This window comes from Sturnira hondurensis, unplaced genomic scaffold, assembly GCF_014824575.4.
Source record: "Sturnira hondurensis isolate 20B ecotype Veracruz unplaced genomic scaffold, ASM1482457v3 Scaffold0005329, whole genome shotgun sequence".
Lineage (NCBI taxonomy): Eukaryota > Metazoa > Chordata > Mammalia > Chiroptera > Phyllostomidae > Sturnira > Sturnira hondurensis.
This window is the reverse complement of record NW_028077960.1, coordinates 7,203,846-7,231,753: the sequence shown is the minus strand read 5'-3', so window position 1 is coordinate 7,231,753 and position 27,908 is coordinate 7,203,846. Positions and strand designations below refer to the sequence as shown.

The 27,908-nt window shown below is 42.0% G+C and overlaps 1 protein-coding gene across 2 annotated transcripts in view; it reads left to right on the top strand.

Annotated features, from left to right (window-relative positions):
• The window catches only part of KLHDC1 (kelch domain containing 1), a 92,386-nt gene that overhangs the window by 63,097 nt on the left and 1,381 nt on the right, over window positions 1-27,908 (top strand). Inside the window, exons 10-12 of one of the 2 annotated variants that reach the window (XM_037047184.1) lie at window positions 4,150-4,222; window positions 10,269-10,353; window positions 13,464-13,516. In XM_037047184.1, coding sequence (XP_036903079.1) covers window positions 4,150-4,222; window positions 10,269-10,353; window positions 13,464-13,516 — 211 coding nt within the window. The remainder of the gene's footprint in view (window positions 1-4,149; window positions 4,223-10,268; window positions 10,354-13,463; window positions 13,517-27,908) is intronic. The other variant, XM_037047185.1, reaches the window with a different exon arrangement.

The window sequence follows — 27,908 nt, the reverse complement described above, 5'->3', positions numbered from 1 at the left end:
GGTGTGGGCCATTTTGGGTTCTTGATTGGCAGTCTCTGGTGCTTCCTGAACTTGTGTGACTTTTTCCTTCACCAGCTTAGGGAAGTTTTTAGTCATTATTTTTTTCAAACAGATTCTCTATCCCTTGCTCACTTTCTTCTTCTGGTAACCTTGTGAAATGGATGTTGTTATGCTTGATGTCCCAGAAGTTTCTTAGACTTTCTTCATTTTTTAGAATTCTCTTATCTTTTTGATTCTGTGCTTGAATGCATAGTGTTATCTTGTCCTCAAAATTGCTGATTTGGTGCTATTCTTCATCTAACCTGCTGTTGATTCCTTCTAATATAGTCTTCACTTTAGACATTCTATTGTTCATTTCTGATTGGTTCTTCTTATGGTTTCTATGTCCTTTTTAATGTTTATTATCTCTTTTTTTAAGTTCTCTCTAAGATCACCCATTCTTCCTGTAAGGTCTTTGAACATCCTTATAACCATTGTTTTAAAATCTACATCTGGTATTGTGGTGGCTTCCATTTCCCTTAATTATTTTTTCTGGGGATTTCTCTTATTGTTTAATTTGGGTCATATTTCTTCTTCTTTTCATTTTGTCTTTGTGTATTAGGTAGATCTCTTGGATTCCCAGACTTGATATAAGGGCTTTTTGATGAAGGTATCTTGTTGGGCCCAGTAGCCTAATCTTCTAGATCACCAGATCTTCATACTCCAGGAGTGTTCCTTGTGGGTTATGTGCACCTTCCTGTTGTGGTTGAGTCTTGAATGCTGTTGGCCCTTTCATGGTTGGAATTAACCCTTCGGGATGGTTTAGTAGAAAGATAAACCTTGATCATCACATATGAGGTGATGTCCAGGGGCCACCCCACCAAGGTAGAGTTGTTCCCAGCAGAATCTGGTGCCTGCTGAAATTCCCCCTTTGGGCGTGCCTCTTGTGTGACTCGTGGGGTCTAGCTCTGGTGTGGTCTAAAATGCACTGTTGGTTGTGTTGCTTCTGGGTCCACTTGGGCAGGGTTCAGGTACGTGTCAATGTCAGACATTGTATGTAATTGGCCTAGGGCTACCTGTCTGAAGCTACCACACTGTTCACTCTTTGTGCCTGCATCTGCTGGTCTTTGGTGTGCATGCAAGGGCCCAATTTGTATATGTGGTTGGATTTTTCCTGCTTAGCACTGGGGGCAGATCCGTAAAAGAACCTAGGCTCCCTGAGGTCTGCCTGCACTTGTCGGCTTCTCCACCTCCTTCAGAGCTTTCAGAAGAAAGACTACAGAGTAGGCCCAAGCTGGATGCAATCCACAGACCCTTCCACAGGTGGTGAGCTTGGCCTGGCAGGGCAACAGACTGGGCTAGTTGGTCCCCTACTTGGGGGTCACACATTCAGGTACTCAATGAGGGGAAAGCGGCCTAAACCACTCAGTCTCTGCCAGAGTCTCCAACTCTAGTTCCCCCACGATGGGCTATAGGTTCAGGTTGGGTGCAGCCAGCCATCTACTCAGCTGGGAAGGGCCACCAAGGAGAATGTATCAAGTCTCCCATTGGGGATGATACTGGCCCAGCCCACAGAAGGGGGCTAAGCACTTAATCCCAGTCCCAGACAGTAGTTTCCAAAGGGCTCACACTCTGAATGTCCCAACTCTTAGCCACTCTCCCTTTTCTTTCATGGAACTGAGCCCAGCAAGGCAGGGTACCAGGGATTTGGCAGAGCTGATCCAAAGAGTCTCCTCTTGAGGGTTGTGCTTGCAAACCTGGAGGAGGGAGCAGGGCACTTCTTCCCCTTCCGAGGGCATCATGAGCTGAGCTCACAGGTGAGATAGTAGTGGCCCCAACCCCTCACCATGTAGCCACACACCCCAGGATCCACCTGTCTGGTTCCTGGAGAAAAGCTTTGCTGGAAAACATGCTCTGAATATCCTGGCTCTGCATGGCACTATGAATTCCTTGCTCAGCTAAACTCAGCAGAATAGAACCAGCCAAGTGATTCGACAGGAGGGAGATGGGCACTGGCAGTGCACTTGAGGTGGGAGAGATAGGCCCTCTTTCCAAAGCCACACAGTTTATTCACTCTCTGAGTCTCTTCCAAGAGCCTCCCCAGAAAAAGAGGGCCCCCAAAGTCATTGCTAGGTGCAGCCCAAATTCCCCTCTGCAGGACCCCAGGATGACAGAGTGGCCTCGCCAGCAGTTAGGCACCAGGCAGTGCTGTAACAACAGGAGTGCTTGTCCCTGGGAAGGTGGCATCTAGGTCTCCCAGGTGGACAGAATCCCCTCTGATTTTTCACTACCAGCTGCTATGCGGGCTCTTCTTCATGTCTCTGTTGCTCTGGGTTGAGAATCCCTGTGTAGGGTTGAGATACCACACCCTTCAGGGGAGGAAGTTTTGCAGCTGCAATATCCCTCTGGAGTCTCAGCCATTGCACCTGGGTGCAGGGGCTAGCCCTTTTCATGTCTCCACCCTTCTTACCAGGCTCTGTGTGGCTTCTCTGAACCCTTGGTTATATTTCAGTTCAGCTAGCATTTTGTTGGTTATTCAGGTTGACGGCTCCATAATTTAGCTGTAAATCTGATTTTGGCGGGGAGTGTAGCTTCCGCCTACTCCTCTGCAATCTTTTAATGCCTCATTTTTTTCTTAGTTGTATTTTATACTTAAAGTGTCTTCCTTTGTATTGCTTTTATGGTTTACCTTTATTTTGTCCCCAACTATATGCTTGCATTGAAAATTAAAAGTGGAAGACCCCTTTGTTTCTGTTCTCCTTGGTTCTCCTTGTTTTCCTGTTCCCTAGGTGTAGAAAGAAGGAAGGGTGGTTGAACCTAGGTGAGTTAAAGCCCCTTCCGACTAAAATAGTCTATAATTCCATGTCCTCCAGACTTTGATCCAGATGCTTATACTGTAGGCTGCAATGGGAATTAGAAGAGCAGCCTTTTCCAGAATGCTCTGGAAATATAAGGTGGGAAGACCTGTTGTTCCTCTTTTTGTTCCCAAACTGTAAAGGAAAGTGCTTAGCTAGAATTTTTTTTTTAACTCCTGTCACTGCTAGTCCCAATGGCTATGGGTTTTGAAATGCAGTTTTTCTTTTAAAATTAAAATTATACCATTAGGATAAACAAATGACCAAGAATATTTGCTTCTTAGTTTGACATACTAAATGTTTTATGTTTTCTTAACTCAAAGGTTTTCTAAGGCTAGAGATATTTTCATTAAGAGAATTTGTATAGCATTAAAGCCATTTCTATAATCTTATATAGGATCTGGAAAAAACTATTTTTTTCAACAAAAATTTATTGAGCATCAGCTGGTGTATCTGGCAGCCTGCTGGCCAACAAATGCCAGAGATTGGTTGGAAACAGCAGTTCCTAGTAGGGGATATTAATTTTTGCAGAATATTATGCTTCTTCAGTTTCTGGGGGCTTTAATTAAAAGATATTTGGAATATAATAAAAAACTAGCATTTATCTATTTCCCTAGGGGTTAATATATCTTCATGAGCACTACTGTTTTTAATTCCTATTTTCTGATTTTGGTCATTGACCTATGGGGAATTAAATGTCCTAACTCTTAAAGTTTTTTAATTTTTAATTCTAAATTAACTTATTTTCAATTATAGTTGTTATACAATATTGTGTGAGTTTCAGGTGTACAAAAAGTGATCACCACAATAAGTCTAGTACCCATCTGCAAATGTCCTAACTCAGTCCAGTCAGTTTCTTCCTTTATAGGTTCTGCTTAGGATGTGGACATATGTGTTTTAGATAATGCTAAGAAATAATTTTTAGGTTTTTTCACAGTGATAATGTCATTGTAGTTACGTATGCCAGTATTGTAGTTATATAAAAGTTTTCCTTTTTTTAAAGCAGTGCTTACTGAAGTATGCATAGGGAAAATGATTGGAGATTTAGGATTTACTTTAAAATAACTCAGCAACAACAACAATAAAGAGAGATAAATGGAGCATATGTGACAAAATTTTTATAGTTGTGGAATCTGGGATATGTGTTGGTTCAATAATATGTTCATTCTACTTTTACATATCTGAAATTTTTATGAGAAAATATGCGCACACGCAAAACATCATTATGTAGATGCAGCATGATGAATTTGGGAAAAAAGTAAAATTTTATTCCAACGAATCTAACCTTAATTTTTGAACTGGCATAATATTGCAGGTGATGGTTGGATTCATAATGTCATAACAAATTGTTGGAAACAACTGACACATTTACCTAAAACAAGACCCAGGTAAGTCTAGAAGTTAACAAACAATAGTAAACTAGTCAAGAATTTTTTAAATATTAAAATATAGCCTTTAATTTATAGTGTTTGCTATTAAAACCTTAAATCACCAGGAAAGATGTTTTTTCAAGTAAGCTTGATGATACATAATTTAATGATTGCTTAAATGATATCTGATTGTTAGAAATGATCTATTCAGTTTCTACCCAATACTTGCATATTTGAAACTATTATCCTTTTAAGTGAATGCTTAATATTCCCTGATAAATATGAAAAGGCTAAGAAATTGATAGTAACATATAATTATACTGTTTTTAATGAGTAGACATGAATGGGGTTGGCTTTAGTTGTAGTAATTTGTTTATGGACGAGGTTTAGATCAGTTTAATGGGGAAATTGCTTTCATGTCAATCAAATAGGTGGCAGATTATTATTTTTCTTTATTAACTTATATTCATTTATGTGAAATTTTTGAAAAAGAAAACATTATTTGTGTATAATTTTCTATAAAAAATTTGTAGTGTATAATTTTCTATAAAAATTACAGAAACAATGTACTATTATTAGACTACAAAGAAAGCTACATTAGTACTGTAAATCTTATTTTTTCTAATTTGATCGAATTGTGTAATAAACATATCCATAGGAAATTCAGATTTGGCACATTAAATTATCCTAATTAGTAATAGATTTTATTCTTTTTCATGCCATGTGTTTTAGATTTTTTACTATAGATTATTTATTCTAGTGTGAATCAACTTAATGACATGCCTTTCAGTAATTTAATATATGACAAGTAACTTACTTGAGAAAAAGACCTGAAAATATTTATATATATATAATTGTATGTACCTATATTAATATAAATAATATATTTAGAATTTATCATAGTTGTATGTATGATTCTTATATTTTCATGTATAGAAATTCATTTGAATGTTTTATTTTAGTAATTCTTGATCTTTTTTAATATATATTTTAGTATATGTGCTGCTGAAGTGAGCACTTTTTTAATATATATTTTAATTTAAAGAGTTTTATATTATGATATAGGAGCCCAGAGTTCTAGTCCTTGCTCAGCTCCTACTTAGCATTTGGCTTTGGTAAAGTTACTTATGAAACTGAGCATCATTTTCTTCATGTGTGAAATGAGAGAGCTGGACTAGATAAGCTCCTCGTTCTCTTCCAGTTGTTTGATTGTATGAATGCATTAATTATAGACCAAAGTGGTAGTAAGAATGTTTAATTTTTTAATTGCTATTTCATATTTAAGCCCTTAATGAGTAAAGCAGCACAACTATGATCAATAATATACTAGTTAGAACTGAGCTATGTAAAGAGATTTTGTAAATTCAACTAATGTGCCATCTAAATAATATGCTTTGTTAGAATGTTTAGGTGATAAGTTTAGAGCAGCTGTGAGAGGACATAAACTATCAGTCTGTAGAAAAAACATCAGTTTGCAAACTAGATGTCACCAAAATCGAGGCAGGAAAGGCTTTCCAGTGTTCTTCGAAGATGAAGTCCAGGCCAGAGTTTCCATAAGGCAGATAAGACAAAGGCAGATCTATCTTCAGGTATGAGGTGAGGAGGAGAACAGGTGGGATACAGTTTAGTGTAAGGAGAACATATATGTGTGTATATATACTAATTTTTTATGAAAGTAAGAATTTATTTAACATCTAAATGAATTTTGTGCAAACTTTCCAAGCTATAATTTGAAATGTAAGCTGCCCAATTCTCCTCTTGTAATTCTACATCAGGTTTCTCAACCTCAGCACTATTGACATTTTGGGCCAAGTTATTTAATGTGAGGGGCATCCTGTGAATTGGAGGATGTTTAATAACATCTCTGTCCTTTACCCATTAGATGCCAGTAGTACTGTCCCCCATCAACCTGGAGTTATGACAATCAAAAATATCTCCAAATATTGTCAAATGTCCCCTTGGGGACAGAAATGGCCCTGGTTGAGAACAACTCTTCTCCAGTGTTGTGTCTTCCTCTAAAGGTCTCACTAGATAAAACAGTACTTGGTTGAAAAGCCATCTACATATCCATGTCTGATCATCTGTGTAGGTGGCCATCAGCACAGAACTTTCTTAAATATTTGTAAAAGGTGTCGATAAGGTGTTGGTCTATAGAGCCTTAGATACTGTTGTATCCCATGAGCATTGCCAAGGTTACCTGACCTTCTCTCCAATAAGTTAAGCTGCCCGTATATGAGTACTCCATCATATTCTATCTCTTTTACCCAGTCCCTCTTCTTGTTCACAACTCCAACCCCAAAACATAACCTGAATGTTGCTGAAGATTTGTATCACATTATGGTCTAACATACAAGTGGGAGAATTGGGCAGAGTATTTCCCAAACAGAGTGTCTAGTGACTCACTTCTATCCTGGGTCTGAAGTGCATTTGTCATTGAATGTGTCATGATTGTTTGAGGAAAGCCTTTAATAAGTTGTACATAATCTCACTGTTTGCACTTGTGGAAGTTAAGTAAGAAGTATTAATGTACTAAAAATAAGTTATGTGGTAATAAAAGGTGATAATATGTAATTATTTGGGGAATTTGTTGATTCAGCAATTTGGTCTGTTAAGAGAAATAAAGCACTTTCAGAATTAAAGCAATGACTTTGTAAACACTCAATTTATCCTTTAAAATTGAGAAATTTATGTGTATTTTTTATTCTGATAGTTTAATCCCTCAGAAATACTGAGTTTTTTAAAAACGTACAAGTATTCTTGATAAATAATGTGAAACTGGAGATGGATCTGTGCTATCAGACCATTTTCAAAAGAATGTTAGATACTCTACTCCTTTATAAAATAATTTGCTTATTTGATCACTGAATAAATTATGGTGGCATTTTGTGTTTGCTTTTGTTAATCCAAAGTTTTTGGTCACCTGCTGGATATAGAACACCATTATAGGCATTTTTAAAGAGAAGCATATAATTAGACTACCCAAGCTCCAGTGATGTGCTGGTAAACAGTTAACACTGCTGTCCAGGAAAAACCAAATTTTAAAAAAGCCATAGTATGTAGCATTTGCTGATTTCCACCCTGGCTGGTTTCAAGCTACCAATGTGATGTCACTGAACATGGAGTCGAATGGAGATGCACAGTCAGCTTTAACTGGCCAATTAACTGGGTCCAGCACACCAGTGCAACAGTTTTTCATCTTAGATCTTTTTGTGGGGAGCTAAAGATACATCAAACAATTAAAGCAGTATATAGAGCAGTTTTTCACCAAATGTAAGTTAGATTATAAAATGAACACATAAATGTTGAAAGTGCTGAACAGAGAGGGTGACAGCCAGTTTGGGCAACATTTGGGAATTTTTAAAAAATTATATATTATTGATTATGCTATTACAGTTGTCCTGATCTTTCCCTCTTTACTCCCCTCCACCCAGCAACCCCTACTTTCTCAGGCAGTCCCCCCCCCGCCATTGTTCATGTCCATGGGTCATGTATATAAGTTCTTCGGCTACTCCATTTCCTGTACAGTGCTGTACATCCCCATGGCTATTCTGTAACTACCTATTTGTACTTCTTTTTTTTTTTATTTCATCACCCATTCTCCTCCTCTCCCTCCCATCTGGCAAACTTCCAGTAACTGACTTCTTTTCTCTTGCTGCTTTTGAGAGTCTATCTTTATCTTTAACCTTTAGCCTTTTAATAATGTGTCTTGGAGTGGGCCTCTTTGCATCCATCATAATTGGGTCTCTTTCTGCTTCCTGGACTTGCAATGTCTAGTTCCTTCACCAGATTAGGGAATTTGTCTTGCACTATTTTTTCAGAAAGATTTCTAATTTCTTGCTCTTTCTATTCTTCATCTGGCACCCCAATGAGGTGAATGTGGGACCTCTTAAAGTTGTCTCAGAGGTTTATACTATCCTCATTTTTAAAATTTTTTTCTTCTTGTTCTGCATGGTGGTGGTTGTTGTTGTTTTGTCTCCTTATGTTCTGTACCATTGATTTGATTCTTGGCTTTATCCATTCTCCTTTTGTTTCCTTGTAAATTTTTCTTTATTTCGATTATTGTATCCTTTGTTTTTGACTGGGTCTTTTTTATGTTGCTGAGGTCCTCGCTAAGTTCCTCAAGCATCCTTATAACAAGTTTTGAACTCTGCATCTGATAGATTGCTTATCTCTATTTTGTTTAGTTCTCTTTCTAGAGTTTTTATCTCTTCTTTCATTTGGGCCGTGTTTCTTTGTCTCCTCATTTTGGCAGCCTCCCTATGTTTGTTTCTATGTATTAGGTAGAAGTCTTTTGAGTCTGTGTCTTGCTAGTATGGCCTAATGTAGTAGGTGTCTTGTAGGGTCCAGTGGCATAGCCTCCCCTATCACCCAAGATGGGTACTCGAAATGTTCCCTTTGTGTGGGCTGAGTACACCTTTCTCTTGTAGTTGAGCCTTGGTTGCCTTTGGGAGATCAATGGGAGGAGTTTACCCAGGCCAGTCAGCTGCTAGGACTGACTGTGACCACTGACCACCAACCTCCACTCTCTGTGGAGGATCAGCTGTGCAGGGGCAGGGTGGTGGTGCTTCAACTTGGTCTATAGCTGTTCACTGGCTTCATTGGCCCCAGGGTTTCCTGGGTGCTGCAGGCCAAGGTCTGTTCCCACCTGTGTTTTACCCAGGGCACCCTGCTTGAGCTATAAAGCAATCTGATATGGCTGCTACTTGTGCTGGGTTTGGATATTCCCAAGTGAAGCCAAACTATAACTAATCTGGCTGCTGCTAGGGCTCACTGAAGCCATCTGTTGCTTGTTTGATAGGATTTAGGAGTGAAGACCAGCCAATCTTATGGCAAAGCAGTTTGTGTGGGCCCCTAAATCGGGTGGATCTCCAGGGTGGGTCACACAGTGTTAGCCAGGTTGATATCATCTCAGCTAGGGCACCAGACTACTGGCTTCGTTGGGGGAGGGCTCAGCAGAGAGACAATGGGCTGCGCTTGCCCTGATGCCAGACATTGCAATATCTCCCTATATGCCACTGGTGCCCTTCAAGCTGCCACCCCGTGCTAGAACTCAGAGGGAGCGAGTCTGAATAGGTGAGTCTGTGTGTGGGTTCCCCAAGAGGAACTGCTTAGGGCTCCAGCAGCCTCCTCCACAGACTGGATCCCCACTGGGTTTCACAGCCAGAAGTTGTGGGGACTTACCTTCCTGGCACTGGAATCCTGGGCTGGAGGGCCTGGTGTGGAGCTAGGACTCCTTGCTCCATTTGGGGATTTTGAGCCTGTTTTTATTTTAGGCCATGGGAGAATGACTTCTCATTTTAAGATTTGGAAACTGGGTAAACAGAGTCAGATGGAAGCTTTACTTTTAAGAAAAGCAAATAAATAAAGTTGGCTGAAGTAGAGGGTTCATTTGGGGAGAAGCAAGAGTTCATTTTAGTTTTATGGAAAACAGAAATAGTTCTTGGTCATAAATATAGGTTAAGAAAAATGGCACAAGTGCATCTTAATCAGGAGATGTCTATGGTTAAAAACAATATTTGACAAATACTTACCAATATGTAGCTGACACTGCAGACAGAAAGATGAGGAACAGGTGTGGTATTCTGTACCCAGAGTGATAAGCAGTGTGACGATGTAAATAAAAAGAAAATGCCAAATTGGATTTGTTAGGTGGTGGGGAAGAGGGAACAGGAGTCAGTAACGAGGACAGGAGCATGGCAGATAGTAGTAAGAAAAATGGGAAAGGTGTCTATTTCTGCTGTTCAGTTCTTTTTAAAATGTTTTTGTGATAAATTATTTTAATATCTGAGTTAGATTAGAAAAAGTTGTGGGATAAAGTGGGAAAGTTATTGGGGATCATCTCCTTAACTGAAATGATGTGACTTAATGAACTCTAAAATCTAATTCTCTGATGATCCTAGAAGGATCTTCAAAGTCTGTCTTCTTTGAGAATATTGAACTCCAAACTTTGGAGTTCGGTGCCTTTTGAAATACATTACATTTTAGACTGTGCAACTGAAGATATGTATCTGTGATATAGTTTCTTCTTTGATAGTATTTCACTGTTTATACTTTTCAATCATAGGTTATGGCACACTGCCTGTTTGGGAAAAGAAAATGAAATAATGGTATTTGGTGGGAGCAAAGATGATTTACTTTCCTTGGATACAGTAAGAAAATTTCTTATCTAAATATTTCCTCTAATTGTGTCATTCAGCCTAAATGGTTGTTCAGTAAGAATGTTAGTATCCCCACATTGCAAAATGTGGAAAGGCATGAAATGTTACTCTGTGGTGTGACTAATCTTCAGAGTAAGTGGCTTTTGTGAAGTATTTCAGGATCTTAGGTTTGCAAATCAAAATAGGTCTATTAACTTCATTAGTCAAGTTATTAAGAAAAGGTCTCAAAGGATGGTTTTTCATGTTTTCTCTGAGCTTTCCCATGGTATGGGTGCTTATCATTTTATTGAAATAGTTGATACATAAAAAGAATATATGATGTATATGTAAACAACTTAGTGTAAGAAGTGCTTATGAAATTTGCCACCTGACAATAACTAGAACATCATTAATGCTAGCTTTTTTCCTCAAGAGGAAACTACTTTGAAATGCTTAGTGGATTTTCTTTTTATTATATGCATCTTTTGCCACTGCTTCACCTGTTTTACATTTGCATGAAAGTATTTGTTTCAAAATCTCATAAACTAAGGTCAAAGGAATAAATGGGTAGCATTTGGAGGGTATTGTTCTTTAATTCCTAGCACCTTGGGAAATTCAGAGCAGGGTGGCCATTCTCCTTTTTTAGATGTGATGGGACAGGATTTCAGAACTGGTTTCTCTGGGTTGGATGAACACTTAGGCATAGCAGGTCTGAGCCTCCATGGAGGGGGTGAGTACAGCAAGCCAGGGTCCAGCCAAGGAGGGGCCCATTCCCTTTCATCTCCTTGGGTGTAGTTATTTCCAGAGTTTCTCCTACAGAATAGCATGGCAAACCCTGAAATAGGTAGCTTCTTTCCAGGTAACTGGTTTATTTAATAGTCCTTAGGTCTTAAAATTAAAAGTTATGTATACTGAAAGTTTCAGAACTTTCTTTGGCTGAGGATGCACTGCTTCAATAAAAGATGAAAACCACAACTTTGCATTTAATTAAGAAGCAAATTTAGTGGTTCATCTTTTTCTGGGCACTAGAAGTCTTCACTTAAGACTTAATTTTATCATTGAAATAGGAATTCTGATTAAAATTATTATCATAAATTACAAAAGTCTAAAGACCTATTTGAAAGGATTAGGGAAAATTTCTGCTGATTTTTCCACACTAATTTTCAAATAAGAAAATTATATTCAGAAAATCTTTTAGATCTGTGATCTTCAAGCGAAGAATTCCCAGAAAGTCCTGGTGTTACTGAATGGACCTGTGGGGTGGGTGGGGGGAATACTATTACTGAATGGACCTCCCCTTTCTCCCAGGGCCCCCCTGCACTAGGCTTGCCTTGCCCAGTGCCAGGGAATTACAGCTCTCAATGCCAGAGATTGGTGAAAAGGAAAGGAGTTATTTATTCAAAAGTTATACTGACTTAGGAATAATGACAATGTCTCCGTTAAGATCCCAAAGTCCCTTAAAACACCCACAAACATATACAGTCCTTGCTTTCCCTTTACCCACTCCTGGGTACCGTATCTCAGGAAAAGAAATAGAAGTCTGTGGCTCAGGTAGCCCCCGGTTCTTCCCAGTAATCTGTGCTCAGCTGGCAGGCCTCTCTCGGATCCCAGCACCATCAGCTGTGTCACCGCGATCTCCAATTCTTATTCCAAACCCATATGGCACCTTCTCCTGGCCCACCAGCAAGAGTCCTTTCACCCCTTTCCTCCCCACAGCATCTCTCCTGCATTCTTCCAAGCTGCTGAGAGAGAGCTCTGCAGCGCTGCTACATCTTGCTTCCCAGCTTCCTAAGCTGTGTGGCAAAGGGAGCCCCGAAGCTGCATGGTTCTCTTCTAGCATGGCTGCCATGCCTGGGTTTAAATCCCAGCGCCAATCTTCCTCTGCAGCCCCATTTCTGACCCTTCCCACAGTGGACTACACCTGCCAGCATTCCCATGTTTTTCCAGCTTTTCTGGGCTGCCAAAGTAAGTCTGGACAGGTGTGGCCTCGTGGAATGGAAGCAGTCATCTCCAAGCTCTCATGCAGGCCCTGTAACCAGGGGGAGCTGCCTCCTAGTTACATCCTGGGTGGAAGTCACTCTCATTTTCCTGGCTCAAAGCACAGCTACAGCAATTTAACATGTCCATGAAACCAGTTAAAACTCATAGATAGCCCTGGCTGGTACAGCTCAGTGGATTGAGCTCGGGCCTGCAAACCAAAGGGTTGTGGTTCGATTCCCAGTCAGGGCATATGCCTGGTGCAGGCCAGGTCCCCAGTAGAAGGGGCATGATAGGCAACCACACATTGATGCTTCTCTCCCCTTCTTTCTCCTTCTCTTCCCTTCTCTCTCTCTATAAATACATCTTTAAAAAAAACCTTATAGATATGTTAAATGACCATGCCTGAGGTTATTTGCAAAACTGTTGCTATGCAGAACAGCTCTCAGGGGCCCTGCTCCATGTGTCCCATCCCCCAGTTCAGACTTGTGGGGGTGAGGACATCCTATATTTTTAATATTTTCTGGACACCCTGAGTTCTGGACCCCATTACAAATCCCTACTTGGGGGCCCCCTGGCTGCACCCTGTTACACTGGGACTGCCTGGAAAAGGGAGATGGGGTAAAGAAAAGATTTAAAAATAAGAGTAATTTGGAAGAAAAAAGTTCTGCTTAAAAAACAAAAAAGTTTGAAAACCACTACATTGTCATTTTAAACTTACTGTTCTAAGAGAAAAACATGTTTCTGATTTTTAAATTTGGTCATATAGACTGCGGTTAGGTAAAAATTGGGTCACTGAAAATATGGTAACCATGTTTCTAAAATTTGTGTGGACATAGATATTTGTATATATGTCTATGTTTATATGTGCATGTATGTATGTGTGTCCATAGCCAGAGAGAGATTTATTTGCAGCTTTATATAATTTCTTTTATATTTATAAAATAAAAATATTCAGTATTAATGCAGTTATTTTTATTCACAAAAATTTTTATTGTTCAATCACTGTTGTCTCCATTTTCCCCCCATTGCTCTCCCCTGCCCTACTCACCTTGTACCTACCATACCCACTCTCCCTGCCCCCCCATTCTTTGGCATCGTTATGTTTATAAAAAATGTTGATAACTCCTTTTTATGTTGATTAGGGTCACTGTAATGATTTATTGATCTTTCAAACACAACCTTATTCACTACTCAGGTAAGTAAATTCATTATTTTTTTAAAGATTTTATTTATTTTTAGAGAGAGGGGAAGGGAGGGAGAAAGAGAGGGAGAGAAATATCAGTGTGTGGTTGCCTCTTGAGTGCCCCCTACTGGGAACCTGGCCTGCAACCCAGGCATGTGCCCTGACTGGGAATCAAATCAGCAGTATTTTGGTTCACAGGCCCGTGCTCAATCCACTGAGCTACACCAGCCAGAGCTGAAATTCATTATTTTTAATATATATGCTATTAATATATGATAAATTATCTCTGCCTGATTTGGGGAAAACTTTGTAATATTTTTCAGGTAGTTTATGACTTGAATTTTTTTAAATGTTTAAATCATCCTAAGAGTATAATTCAAATTTGTAATGGTGAAACATACACTAGTGTTACTTGTATTTTTCTTTAAGATTTTATTTATTTTTAGAGAAGGGGAGGGTGAGAGAGAGGGAGAGAAACATCAATGTTTAATTGCATTTCATGTGCCCCCTACTGGGACCTGGCCCGCAACCCAGGCATGTGCTCTGGGCTGAGCATCAAACTGGTGACACTTTGGTTTGCAGGCCGGCACTCAGTCCACTGAACCACACCAGCCAGGGCCAATGTTATTTTTAAAAGAAAATATATAGTATACTCACATTTTTGCTCTGATTATAAAATTGCATTTAGTTCATATGGGAATACTAATCATACTGTATTTCCTTGATTCTAAGCCTGACTTTTTCCTTATTTTAACTTTTCTGAAGTCAAAATGTAAACATATATACATGCTTTTAAATTAGTACAATTTCTTTTTTTATAACTTCAAAGCTGTTATTAAATTGGTGGTATAACTGACAAGAGACTTAGCTCATATACTCTTGCTTTAAAAAGAATGTATGGACTTCAGCCAAGATGGAGGCATAGGTGGAAACACTGTGCCTTCTCCCACAACCAAGTTTGAATAACAAAGGTTTAGTAAACAAAAACGCAGCCAAAACACAGAAAATTGAACTATACAGAAGTCCGACAAAAACAAACTGTTTCACCAGACTGGTAAGAGGGGCAGAGCCAGCAGCGGAGTAGGGTCGGGCAGGAAAGATCCCCCAACCCCAGGCACCCAGGCAGCCGTGGATGGGTCCCAGGTGTGGGGTAGCAACAGGCGGACCCAGTGAGGGCGCAAGGCGGCAGGCTTACCGCGGTCATACATTTGCACGTAGATAAACCAGCAAAGGAGCGAGCAGTGAGACAGACCACGCAGGCCCCAGTGGCGGGAAGCAGCAGAGGGGACTGCCATTGCTCCTCTTTGATCCTGCCCCCACGAACAGGGTCACACCCCAGCGACTGAGTTGCCCCACCCTGGTGAACACCTAGGGCTCCACTCCTCATATGTAACAGGCACAAACAGACCAAAATATGGCTCACGAACTCAAAGCCCCAGAGCTGATAACTCTAAGTGACCAAGAAATAGCGAACCTCTCAGATGCACAGTTCAAAATACTGGTGATCAGGACGCTCACAGAACTGGTTGATTTTAGTCACAACTTAGAGGAACATATGAAGGCTAAACTAATTGAAATGAAGGGAAATGCACAGGAAACCAATAGTGATGGAAAGGAAACTGGGACTCAAATCAAGAGAGTGGACCAGAAAGAAGAAAGAAATGACCAAACAGAAAAGAATGAAGAAACAAGGATTCAAAAAAATGAGGAGAGGCTTCGGAACCTCCAGGACATCTTTAAATGTTCCAACATCCAAATTATAAGGGTACCAGATAGGAAGAGAAAGAGAAACAAATGGAAAACTTATCTGAACAAATAATAAAGGAGAACTTCCCCAGTCTGGCAAAGAAAATAGACTTCCAGGAAATCCAGGAAGCTCAGAGAGTCCCAAAGAAGTTGGACCCAAGAAGGAACACACCAAGGCACATCATAATTAACATTAGCCAAGACTAAAATGAAGGAGAGAATCCTAGAAGCAACAAGGGATAAGGGGACAGTCACCTACAAAGGAGTTCCCATCAGACTGTCAGCTGATTTCTCAAAAGAGACCTTAGAGGCAAGAAGGGGCTGGAAAGAAGTATTCCAAATCATGAAATCCAAAGACCTACAACCAAGATTGCTCTATCCAGCAAAGCTTTCATTTAGAATGGAAGGACAGATAAAGTGCTTCTCAGATAAGATCAAATTCAAGTTCATCATCACCAAGCCCTTATTATATGAAAAGTTAAAGGGACTTATGTAAGAAAAAGAAGATAAAAAATATGAACAGTGAAAGGACAGCAAACTCACAGTTATTAACAACCACACCTAAAACAAAAGCAAACTAAGCAGACAGCTGGATCAGGAGCAGAACCATAGAAATGAAGATCACATGGAGGGTTAGCAACAGGGGAGTGGGAGGAGGAGAAGGGGGGAGAAGGTACAGAGAATAAGTAGCATTGATGGTAGGTAGAAAATAGATAGGGGGGAGGGCAAGAATACTATGGGAAATATAGAATCTAAAGAACTTGAGACACATGGTCATAAACTAAAGGGGGGAATGGTGGGGGGGTGTGCAGGGTGGAGGGGAATGAAGGGGGGAAATAGAACAACTGTAATGGCATAATCAATAAAATATTAAAAGTAAATAAATAAAAAGAATGTATGCAACATTTAATGGGAGGATTGTGGAAGAAGCCCCTGTTCCTGCTGGTGAAGGCTGGGTGGAAGGGTTTGAGTGAAGTACAAGTTGCCTAGTGAAGAAGTGTGGGTATTGTGTGCAGTAGGAGTAACATGGGTGAAGGCACCAGGGACAGAGAGACGGAGGCAGAGAGAGGTGACATGCTGTATGTCAGGGAGTATGCCAAAACTTCCAGACATCTAACAGCTTGAATCACTTGAAAACCAATGAACTAGCTCAAACTGGACCTCCCTAAAATCTTTCTTAACTGCCCTTTCTGTCAGCACAGTGTTTCCTACACTTGCAGCACATTAGACTCTCATGTGGAACTTTAAAACATATTGATGCCTGGGTTTCATCACCACAGATTGTGGTTTAACTGGTCTGGAGTGTAATGTGGACTTTGGAATTCTTGAATGCTCCCAAGGTAATTCTAATGTGCAGGCAAAGTTTAAGAATTGCTACTCTGGTAATTTATACTGCAGTGTTTTGTTACTTAACTTTTGCTGTGAGCAACATAACCGCTCTCCCTAAGTAGATGGCACATTCCCCATATCCAAGGATCAAGAAATACAGTATTTGAGTGCCCACCATGGGGAGGCACATTGCTGTGAAATTGAAAATCATGACCTTTCTCTTAAATTGCTAATGATATAGAAGGCAAGCATTCAAACAACTATAGTAGAAAATTGAAGATTGCTTTAAGAAGCACATATAGACAGTTTATGAGAATACTAGAGAGGAAGGCTCTCTCTCCACATGGTTGAGATTGTGAAGGCTAGGGAAGCTGTTCAGCAGACGGGTTTGAGACAAGAATTTACTACGAACAGGCAGTGCAGAGATGCTAACACTATGTATGATGTGCCTTGGAAACTGACTTCTTGGGTATTCCTGGGATGTAAGTATGAGGGGGGGGTTGTAAGAGATGAGATTGGACAAGAAGTCAGAACCCGTATGTCTTCTAAGCACTTTGTCTCTCATGCGGAGGAGTTTACATGATCTTGTAGGAGATCAGGAAGCACTGAAAAATTTGAAGCGAGGAATGAGATAATCACACCAACAATTAGAAAATTCCCCTGGCAGCAGTGTGGATGAGACACTGGAGGGCGATGTGACTGGGTTAGAAAAGTTGGGAGAGACTGTTGCAGTGGTCAGGCACGAAGTGAGAGTCTGAGAGAAGAGAGGGAGGTGGGGGTTCTTAGAAGAGAAACGTGGGTGTGGTCGTTGAAAGAGGAGGGAAGAATTAGTGGTAGAGAGAATGGGGAGAAGGCAGTGGAGTTCAAGGTGGGATGGGGTAGAAATGATAGACTTGGTTTAGGACATATAAAGTTGAAGTCCTTAGGGGACCTCTGAGTGGAGCTATCCATCAAATAGGAAATATATGGATAGAGGTCTGGGCTAGACATAATGATTTAAAGATTGTTGGAGTGTAAATAATGTGGGTTCGCTTTGCCCAGGAAGTAAGAGTTCATCCTTACTATCATAAGGATGAAGTCAACAACTGAGCATTAAGAGCTCATAATATTTGAGGAGCAGGTAGAGGAAAAGGAGGCAGAAAGTGACCAGAAATGTCAAAGGTGAACCAGGAGATAATGGGAATACAAAACCTGCAGGAGGAGAGAATTGAAGATGGAGAGACCACTTGTAAAGAGATTATAGAACATCTGGATTGAAAAGAGCCTAGGAGGTCTTGGCTGGGTAACTCAGTCCTGATATGCCAGGAATGTGGTCCTAATATGCTAAGGTTGTAGGTTCAATCCCCAGTCAGGGCACATACAAGAATCAACCAATGAATTCATAGATAAGTGGAACAACAAGTCAGTGTTTTTTTTTCTCTCTGTCTCTCCGTCTCTTTCACTGTCAAATCAATTAAAGGAATGAAGAGAGGGAGGGAGGGAGGGAGGGAGGGAGGGAGGGAGGAAGGAAGGAAGGAAGGAAGGAAGGAAGGAAGGAAGGAAGGAAGGAAGGAATGAATTAAGAAACATGCCTTGGAGTTTGGCAATACTAGGAAGTTGTTGGTAAGATGAAGATGGAAGCCAAGGTGACTTCCAGGTATGAACACCAGGACCAAGGAAGGACTGAGCATATTTGTTCACATTCTGAGGGGAAGAAACCAATGGGAGTAAATTGCTGGAAACACAGGAAGTGAAGGCAAATGAGCAGAGCATAGTCTTCAGGAGGTGTATTTTATTGAACAAGTAAATTGAATTGCCCCTTGGCTGCAGCAAGAATACTTTTAAAATAGAAGGGAAAAAAGTAAGTATAAAGAAAAATTGATTTGTTAGTTGGGGACAGGGCATTGAGGTAGTTTTGGCTGATAGTGAGGTCGTCTGATAAGAAAGAAGAGAGATGAAGATGTGAATTTAAGAAGAGTGGTGAAATTTGAAATAGCTGCTGACGTGGCTGAGAAGATGCTGACTTGGAGTCTGGGACAGAGCAGTGCTGAGCACCAAAGACGGCGCAGCTGAGGTACACTAGAACCAGAGAGCAGTGAGATGCGAGGGCAGACGCATGGTCCTCTCCCGCGGCACTGAGCAGCCAGGGTGCAGGTGCAGAAAGGAGGTACTCGCAGGGTTTACTCGTGGTTGGAATTTAGCCAGAATGGTGTAACAAGAGGGACAGTGGAGAGAGGGATTAAGATTCTTGGTAAGAGAATGAAGTGCATATGGACTAGGCTGGACAGGAAAGAAAGTTAAAACTGGAGGAATCTTGTTATTTGGTGAACCAAGATGAGTCAAAAGATAAAGGAGTGTAAAAATTAAAAGGATGCAAGGATTATGGTCCAAGAGGAAAGTATGGAAGTTTAAGATTTCAGAGGTCGAACTATCCTGAGTGAGGTCATAAAGAATAAAAAGGTTTTTTCCCTGGCTGGTGTGGCTCAGTAGATTGAGTGCCAGCTGGATTGAGTGCCAGCCTGTGAGCCAAAGGGTTGCTGGTTGGACTCCCGGTCAGGGCACATGCCTGGGTTGTGGGCCAGGTCCCCAGTAGGGGGTGTGTGAGGGACAGTGATCAATGTAGCTCTCCCACATTCCATTTCTCTCCTCTTTCTCCCACTTCCCCCCTTTCTCTAATAGTAAATGATAAAATCTTTTAATAAAAAAAGAATAAAAGGGTTTTCCACAAAGATGCTAAAATCAGTCAAGAGACAAGATTGTGGCAGCCAGGATCAGAGTCCTCAACATGCGTGGGGGGGGGGTGGCGGTCGGGGGGTGGTGATGAATAGGAAGGAGGTTAGTAGACGGCAGTGCGTGGCAGTGAAGTGATAGCAGGCTCGAAGCGGAATATTAACACTGGCTCCTTGACTGTGAAAGGGGAGGGGAGGGAAAATTTGTACTCTTTCCTCAGGAAGGCTACACACAAAGCAATTTTCTTAACTTTCAATTAAAGCTAGGACAGAAAGTCAGAAGGAGCAGGGGTGTTTGTAGACACAGCTGGTGTTCTGAAAAGCACAAAGGAGAGATTTGGGAGGTGGTATTGTCAGCACACACAGACCCAGGGAGAAGGTCACAGGACTGAAAATCTTCTCTGTGAGCAGAGGGCGGGGAAGACTGAAGAAAGAGGCTGGCCACTCCAGTCTCGTAATTAATGGAATCTGTCGAGGGAAACTCATATAGGAGGTACATCTTGGGTGGCTGTAAAATGAGATGGATCCCCACACCACTTGACAGGCACCAAAGAATTATATGGGATAAAGGGGCGGACAGTAACAGGTATTCCAATGTGAATGCTGCTACTTATGTGAATTATTTTACACGTTTGTGCAGCTCAAGATAATGGCCTTGTTCTAGGAACCAGTAGTGCAAAGTAGGGGAACACTCCTGGTTTATGATGTAACAAACATCAATTAGGATCAGACAGTTTCCAAGGCGGGTGGGAGGGTTGTGAGAAGCACTCCCCATTCTGGCCCAGGTCCCGCTCATTGGGCAGGCAGTGGTCACATCCTGGAACAGTCTGTCCTCCCCAAAGATAAACAGTGATGGGGAAGACGAACTGGTATAGAAATGGGAGAGAGCAAAAGGACGAACGGGGTGGGACTGTATTTGAGGCTGGGACTCAGGGTGACCTTAAGTTGGGTTTCTTGGTACCGTGCTCTGTGAGTAGTGCGGTGCTTCTGCCCCTGGGTACAGGCCCTTTGGATGCTGAGCGCGTCACAACTTGAGCGCGTGTATTTAGTCGTATTGATTTTGAGAGGCATGTGCACCACAATTAGTTGTCCACAGTGCAGCAAGTGTGACCATTTTATTTTAAATTCAAAGTTGGAAGGCTTTTAGTACTCACTGGGGAACAACAGAGGTGAACCGGACATGGTTCCTCTGTAATAAATCTTATTTCACCTCACTGGGTTTTGTAGGTGTGGTTTCTCCACCTGGAACAAAATTACTGAGACTCATGGTCTCAGCGCGGACCTCCCATCTGGCAACTTTGCCTGGCTTCCGAAGGCGGTCTCGGTTATTCTTCTCTCTGGTTTCCATAGGACCTGTGCCTGTCATGGGAGTTTCACTTTATCCCAGGCACATTTATTGTTTTTTTTTTTTTCACTAAATTGTAATCTTGAAGGCTGAAATAGAGTTCTTCTCAGTGTTGGGTTTCCTACTCCTAAGCCAGTACTAATATGTGGTGCACACTAGTAAATATCTGTTGAATCAGTGAATGGAAGGTCATGAGTCTGTCTCCTCGTCTGACTCTTCCCTTCCCCCCTCGTGGAAGGGGCACAGGAGCTATGCTGTTTCCGTAGCAGCAGAATTAAATCTGCGTCAGATAATAAGACTCATTTCATCTTGTACTTCTTCTGTATTGATGTAGAAAATTTTCACTATTCTCAGTGAGCATTTTCAGAGAGAAAAGTCTTCATGAAAGTGCGGAAGAAGTGTAAATCTTTGTAAAATCCTAGAGTGTAAATCCTTACAAAAATGACAACTGAGCCCTGGCTGGTGTAGCTCAGTGGTTGAGTGCGGGCCTGCGAACCACACGATTGCGGTTCAATTCCCAGTCAGGGCACATGCCTGGGTTGCAGGCCAGTGGCCAGTTCCCGGTTCCTAGCAGGGGATGCACGAGAGGCAACCATACATTGACATTTCTCTCTCTCTTTCTCTCTCTCTCTCCTTCCCTTCCCCTCTAAGATGGATAAATAAAACCTTTAAAAAAAATGACAACTGAGATTAACCACAGCAGAATCCAATGAACCTATTATTTTTACAACTTTTTTTAAGAAGAGAGAGAGTGGAAGGGAGAGAGAAAGAGAGGGAGAGAAACACTGATGTGTGAGAGAGACATAGATTGGCTTCCTCTCTCAGGACCCCAGCTGAGGACCTGGGCTACACCCAGGCCTGCGCCTGACCAGAATCAAACTGTCGGCCTTTTGGTTTGCAGGACAACACCCAACCCACTGAGCCACACCAGTCAGGGCTATTTCCACAACTTTTATAAAATATTTACTTCTTTGAATTAAAGTTTATTAGTTGAAAGATGCTTTCTTGATGGTTCTTACCTTAATCTAGTTTCTTTTGGTTTTAAAGTACAAAACCCTCTTACAGGTTGCTTAAGATAAAAAGGGAATTGTATTTGTGAAGCCAGATAAGCCATTGTGCTGCCTGTCACCTCCCAGACCCAATAAGTGGAGACAGGGATCGAATCTTCGTGGGCACTTTATTCAGATGGTTGGTGATTTGAGAAGATGATAGGTCTGTGCCCTAACGGACCTCCTCAAATTCCATTTTCAACTGACCCGTTTTATAAGGAGAAGAAAAGTGTAGGTAAGGGGTTGGAATTCAAGGGAAAAAAGTATAGGTAAGTGTTTCTGGAATTCAAGAAAGAGGTTAATCAGATAAAAGCTGTAGTCTAGTCATTTCTTTATCTGTGTCCTGGGCAGTTTTCTTTATCCGTGTCCTCGGGGGCAGACTGTCTCTCCCTGGAACACAGTGGCTCAGATACCACCTTGCTGCTTCTGGTCTCTCCTGGAGCACAAAGGCCAAATGCTTGTGGTCTCCTGGAGTCAGGGTGGGCCTACCTACAGTTCTGAAACAAAAGCTTTTCACATGCATTAACTATTACGCTTACTGACTATTACCTAAAAATAAAATTTTCACACTCTTGAGTCTCACATCATTCCCCCCCAGTTAAAATACCTTATTTCTGTGAGATCGGTTTCATGTGGAAGTTCTCATTTTGCTGTTGAGCATGTAACTTAGCATTAGACTGTCTGGTAGGGGCGTAGGAATGCATTTAGTTGCAGGTCCATACAAGGGGGCGCATTGTATGCAATAACAAGCTATGATAAAGCACAAAACAGCTTTTAGCACTGTTGAAAAAAGTTGTATGCCTTCAGCTGGGGCCACCTTAGTGGCTTTTAAAAAAAACATTTCCCTGTCTTTGAGAGTTACCACAGGTCCCCAATTATAAATATCAGTAGAAGCTTTCCAAGGAAGTACGAACACCTGTAAGACATGTAGTGAAAGTTTGTTCAACATAAGTTTCTCCTGCAAGAGAAAAGTCAGAGATATTTAGAACATTTTGCTAAATACACTCAAATATTCTCATCTAATTTGAAAGGAACACGTTCTCCAAAACATGAATTTAAACAGAAAGTAATGAAAAGAATATGTCATTGTTTTTGAAAGATGACTTCAAAAGTCTTCTTGGGGTCTTGTTGTGGTTCAGTGGTCCATTGTTCCTCCAGTGCTTTCTTAACTTGGGTGATGAATCCAAGGTTTTATTCCTGCCAACTTCACCACGGTGGGGGTGGTAAGGAGTATGTCCCAAGGTTCAGTCCACTTTTCTTCCAGTTGGCTTTCTGGAGATGCTGTCATTCAAGTCTTGAGTAGTACCTTATCTCCAGGCTCAAAGGAATGTAGCCAGACCTGTCAGGGGAGAGGTCAGTAATACAAGCAAGGTAATTAATTACCGCTAACATCTGCCTTAAATGTACATATTTCTTTATCTTCACTTCTTGATCTATATACGTCTCTACCACTCCAATCGTAGCCTAAAATGGTTTCATAAGGACTTAACAGAATCCCACTTCGAGGACCCACCCATATCCTGAGCAGGGCAATAGGCAAAGCCGGATCCCAATGGATGAATTTCCTGACACAGCTTGGCTGTGTCTTTCTTCACAGTGTGACTCATCTCTCTACCTTCCAAGAAGTTTCCATGCTGTGTGGAGTCTCCACTTGATTCCTAGAAATTTACTAACCTTCTGTGTAATTTCTGAAACAAAAACAGGTCCTTTATTGCTCTGGATGCTGCCAGGTAGGCCAAAGCGAGGAATTACTTCCTTCAGAAAGGCTTTCACTACCTCAAGGATTTCTCCATTCTAGTGGGATAGGCTCCTACCCATCCTGAAAAGTGTCAACAAAGACTAACAAATATTTCCACTCTCAGACCCTTGGCATCTGAGTAAATTCTATTGGCCAGTCCTCAAGGGGGCTCTGTCCTTGGTATTGTTTCCCTTCTTTCTTTGGATGGGGATCTGTCTTGGGGTTGTTCTGGCACAAAACACATCTAACAATTATTATTTTTTTTAAAATATATTTTATTGATTATACCATTACAGTTGTTCTGTTTCCCCCCTTCATTCCCCTCCACCCACACACTCCCTCCCCCACTATTCTCCCCCCCTTAGTTTATAACCACGTGTCTCAATTTCTTTAGATTCTATATTTCCCCCACTATTCTCGCCCTCCCCCCTATCTATTTTCTACCTACCATCTATGCTATTTTCTGTGCCTTCTCCTCCCTTCTCCTCCTCCCACCCCCCTGTTTCTAACCCTCCATGTGTTCTTCATTTCTATGGTTCCACTCCTGATCCAGCTGTCTGCTTAGTTTGCTTTTGTTTTAGGTGTGGTTGTTAATAACTGTGTGTTTGCTGTCCTTTCACTGTTCATATTTTTCATCATCTCTTTCTTATATAAGTCCCTTTAGCATTTCATATAATAAGGGCTTGGTGATGATGAACTCCTTGAACTTGACCTTATCTGAGAAGCACTTTTTCTGTCCTTCCATTCTAAATGAAAGTTTTGCTGGATAAAGCAATCTTGGCTGTAGGTCTTTGGATTTCATGACTTGGAATACTTCTTTCCAGCCCCTTCTTGCCTGTAAGGTCTCTTTTGAGAAATCAGCTGACAGTCTGATGGGAACTCCTTTGTAGGTGACTGTCCCCTTATCCCTTGTTGCTTCTAGGATTCTCTCCTTCATTTTAATCTTGGCTAATGTAATTATGATGTGCCTTGGTGAGTTCCTTCTTGGGTCCAACTTCTTTGGGACTCTCTGAGCTTCCTGGATTTCCTGGAAGTCTATTTTCTTTGCCAGACTGGGGAAGTTCTCCTTTATTATTTGTTCAAATACGTTTTCCACTCGTGGCTGTTTCTTTCCCCCTTCTGATACCCTTATAATCCGGATGTTGGAACGTTTAAAGATGTCCTGGAGGTTCCTGAGCCTCTCCTCATTTTTTTGAATTCTCATTTCTTCATTCCTTTCTGGTCGGATGTTTTGTTCTTCCTTCTGGTCCATTCCATTGATTTGAGTCCCAGTTTCCTTTCCATAGCTATTGGTACCCTGGACATCTTCCTTCATTTCAATTAGTTTAGCGTTCATATGTTTCTCTAATTTGTGACTGTAGTCTACCAATTCTGTGAGCATCCTGATAAATAGTGTCTTAAATTGGGCTTCTGAGAGGCTGGCAATTTCCCGGTCGCTTAGGGTTATTGGCTCTGGGACTTTCAGTTCCTCTTGCACCATCTTTTGGGCTGTTCGTGCCTGTTAAGTAGCAGGATCGGAGCCCTAGGTTTTCACCGGAGCAGGGCAACTCAGTCTCTGGGTTGTGACCTTGTATGTGGGGGCGGGGTCAAAGAGGGACAATGGCTTCCCTCCGCCGCCTGCTGCCGTGACCCCCACCGGCACTGCAGCCATCACCGTCACCGGGCCCACGCGTTTTGTTCCACTGCACTCGAGTGTGCCACCGCTGTCGGCCCTCCACCACTGGGTTCGTCCCCTGGGGCCTGCGTTGTCCGTCTCACTGTGCGCGAATGTGCGACCTTGGTCAGTCTGCTCCGCACTGGCTTTGGGCTGGCCACCGACTGGCTTTGGGCTGCCTGCGCGCCTAGCGTCTAGGTCGGGGGATCTGTCCTGCCTGACCCAGCTCCGCTGCTAGCTCCACCTCTCTTACCATCCCCGTTGAACAGTTCATAGCTGTCGGACTTCCGTATAATTCCGTGTTCTGGTCTCTGGGTGTGTTCTAGTTCTCCAAAACTTTTGTTGTAGTCAAACTTGGTTGTGGGAGAAGGCACAGTGTTTCCACCTATGCCTCCATCTTGGCGGAAGTCCTAACAATTATTTTTCATATGGCTTCAGCGATTCCAGGACCTGTGAGCCATGGTTTGACATAGGTGGTTAGTGAGTCCCTTCCATAGTGAGTGGCCTCATGCACATGCTTCGTGACTGGCTCTACCAAAATGCTCAGGGGGTAATATAGCTTCTTTCTTATTCTTTCCCCATCCACCATTGGCTCCTTCTTCATCAAAACTTTAGCTCTCAAGCCCTGGCTGGTATAGCTCAGTGGATTGAGCGCGGGCCTGTGAAGCAAAGGATCACGGTTTGATTCCCAGTCAGGGCACATGCCTGGGTTGCAGGCTAGTTCCCATCAGGGGACAGATGAAAGGCAACCATACATTGATATTTCTCCCCCCCCTTCCCTTCCCCTCTAAAGATAAATAAATACAAAAATTTTAAAAAACTTTAGCTCTCAGCTTTCTCTAAGTCTGCAGCCAGATATTTAGTGTCAAACTAGACAAATCTAGAACAGGTACCAAAGGCATTGTAAACGTCCCTTTAGCGGCCTCTTTCACTGCTCGATCAGCCAGATTGTTTCCTCTCGTCACTTCAGCGTCCTCTCTCTGGTGCCCCGGGCAGTGCATTACTGCCACCTTTACAGGTTACGGCCACCTAGAACAGCTTCTAATAATTTTAAAATTTCTGTGGCACGCTCAATCTCCTTTTTATTGGAGGTTAACAGTTCTTTTTTTCTTCAAGATGTGGCCATATGGTTGCAAAATTAGGAAAGCTTCCCTTGAGTTGATGTACACATTCATGCTCTTTTCAGTGACAATTCCAGTGCCCTCGCCAATGCAGTCAGTTCGGCTTTCTGAGCAGAGGTTCCTGGCGGCAAGGCCTTGCCTCTACTGTTCCTTCCAGACTCACAACTGCATACCCAGCCTTCTGCTTCCTGTGTCCATATAGCTGTTTCCTTCTGCATAGAGTGCAGCCTGCCTCTTCAGGAGGATAGCCCTGTAAGTCAGTTCTGCTAGAGTGTACTTCATCAGTTATCTCAGCGCAGTCATGTATTAGCGCAGCCAAGTCAGACTCTGGGAGAAGAGAGGCAGGATTTACCTTACTTACAGTTTTTAGGCAGACGTTGGGATTGTTGAGAAGAATGGCTCGGTACCTGCCCCTTCTTCCAGCAGTGAGCCACAAATTTCCCTCTTGCTCTGGCAGGTTCAACACGTGCATAAATGGTGATAGGCTGTCCCAGGGAAAATTTTCAGCTTCCTGTAAGAGCTCACAGGTGGCTGTCACAGCCCTCAGGCAGGCTGGCCACTGCTGGACAGTGTGATCTAGTTTTCCTTGACAAGTAAGCGATGGGTTGCATAATGTCACTAAGCATTTGGGTGAGGACTCCTAGGGCAATGCCCTGCCTTTCATGAATGTATAACTGAGAGGCCTTTAGTAGGTTTGGAAGCCTCTGGGCTGGTGCAGAAGCCAGGTGCAGCTTCAGGGACTCAAGAGCCTGGTGCACTCCTTCGTCCATTCTAAAGGGGTATATACCCTGGTCCTTTCAAAGTTTTTCCGGTTTAACAGATCTGATGTAGAAAATGGAGTATGTTCCCAATAACATCGAGTGAGGTGGCCCTCTGGCCCTACTCCCCCTGGAAGTTTTCACAAAGAGTATTGCCCCACCCTGGTAGGGGCTTTTCTGCCACTGAATTTAGTTCCCTGACAGGTTCAAGACAACTGATACCAGTTCAGGCTCACTTTCCCCAGTTCCCTCAGCCAAGGAAGGAGGAAGATCCCCTGGGGCTGGAGGGGCCGTGGGAACCCTGACCACGCTCACAGCAGCCACGATATCCAGATCTTCCTGGTTCCTCTATTCTGAGCTTCTGCTATCTTTCACAGGCAAATTCCCTTTTCTCTGGACCATTAGTCTATTTCCTTTTAATCCTGCATCCTGATTATGTAAACTCATAAGTTTCTAATTGAGGCATTTTGTCCCACTTCCCAGATCTTTGACAAAACAGCTGTAGTTACAGTATGTTACAGTAATTCAAAGACACATTCAACCGTCAGCACTCTCCTGAGTCTATATTATGTAATACATAAGCCAAACAATATTACAATAAACTCCACTTTCTTTTTAGTCACAGGTTTATAAGTATAGGTCAACCAATGAGCCAAAACTTGCCCCAAAGTGCTGTTTCCCAAAATGGAGGCTTTTCCCCCCATTCAGCCAGACAGATCTGTAATGTCACAATAACCCAAAAGCACCTTTACCAGACACAACTCTGTAAACCAGAAGTCACCTTAATTCCTGATGAACTAAATTGTGACCTGTGATTGTAACCTCAACCAGAAAGCACAGTGATCCAATCAAGTGTGAAGACGACGGGAGGTGCTGAGAGTCCGAGGAGAAGAGTCCTCAAATCACTCAGCAGCCGCTAGAGTCTCCAAATCCGCTCCCTGGGCCCTCCCAGTCCA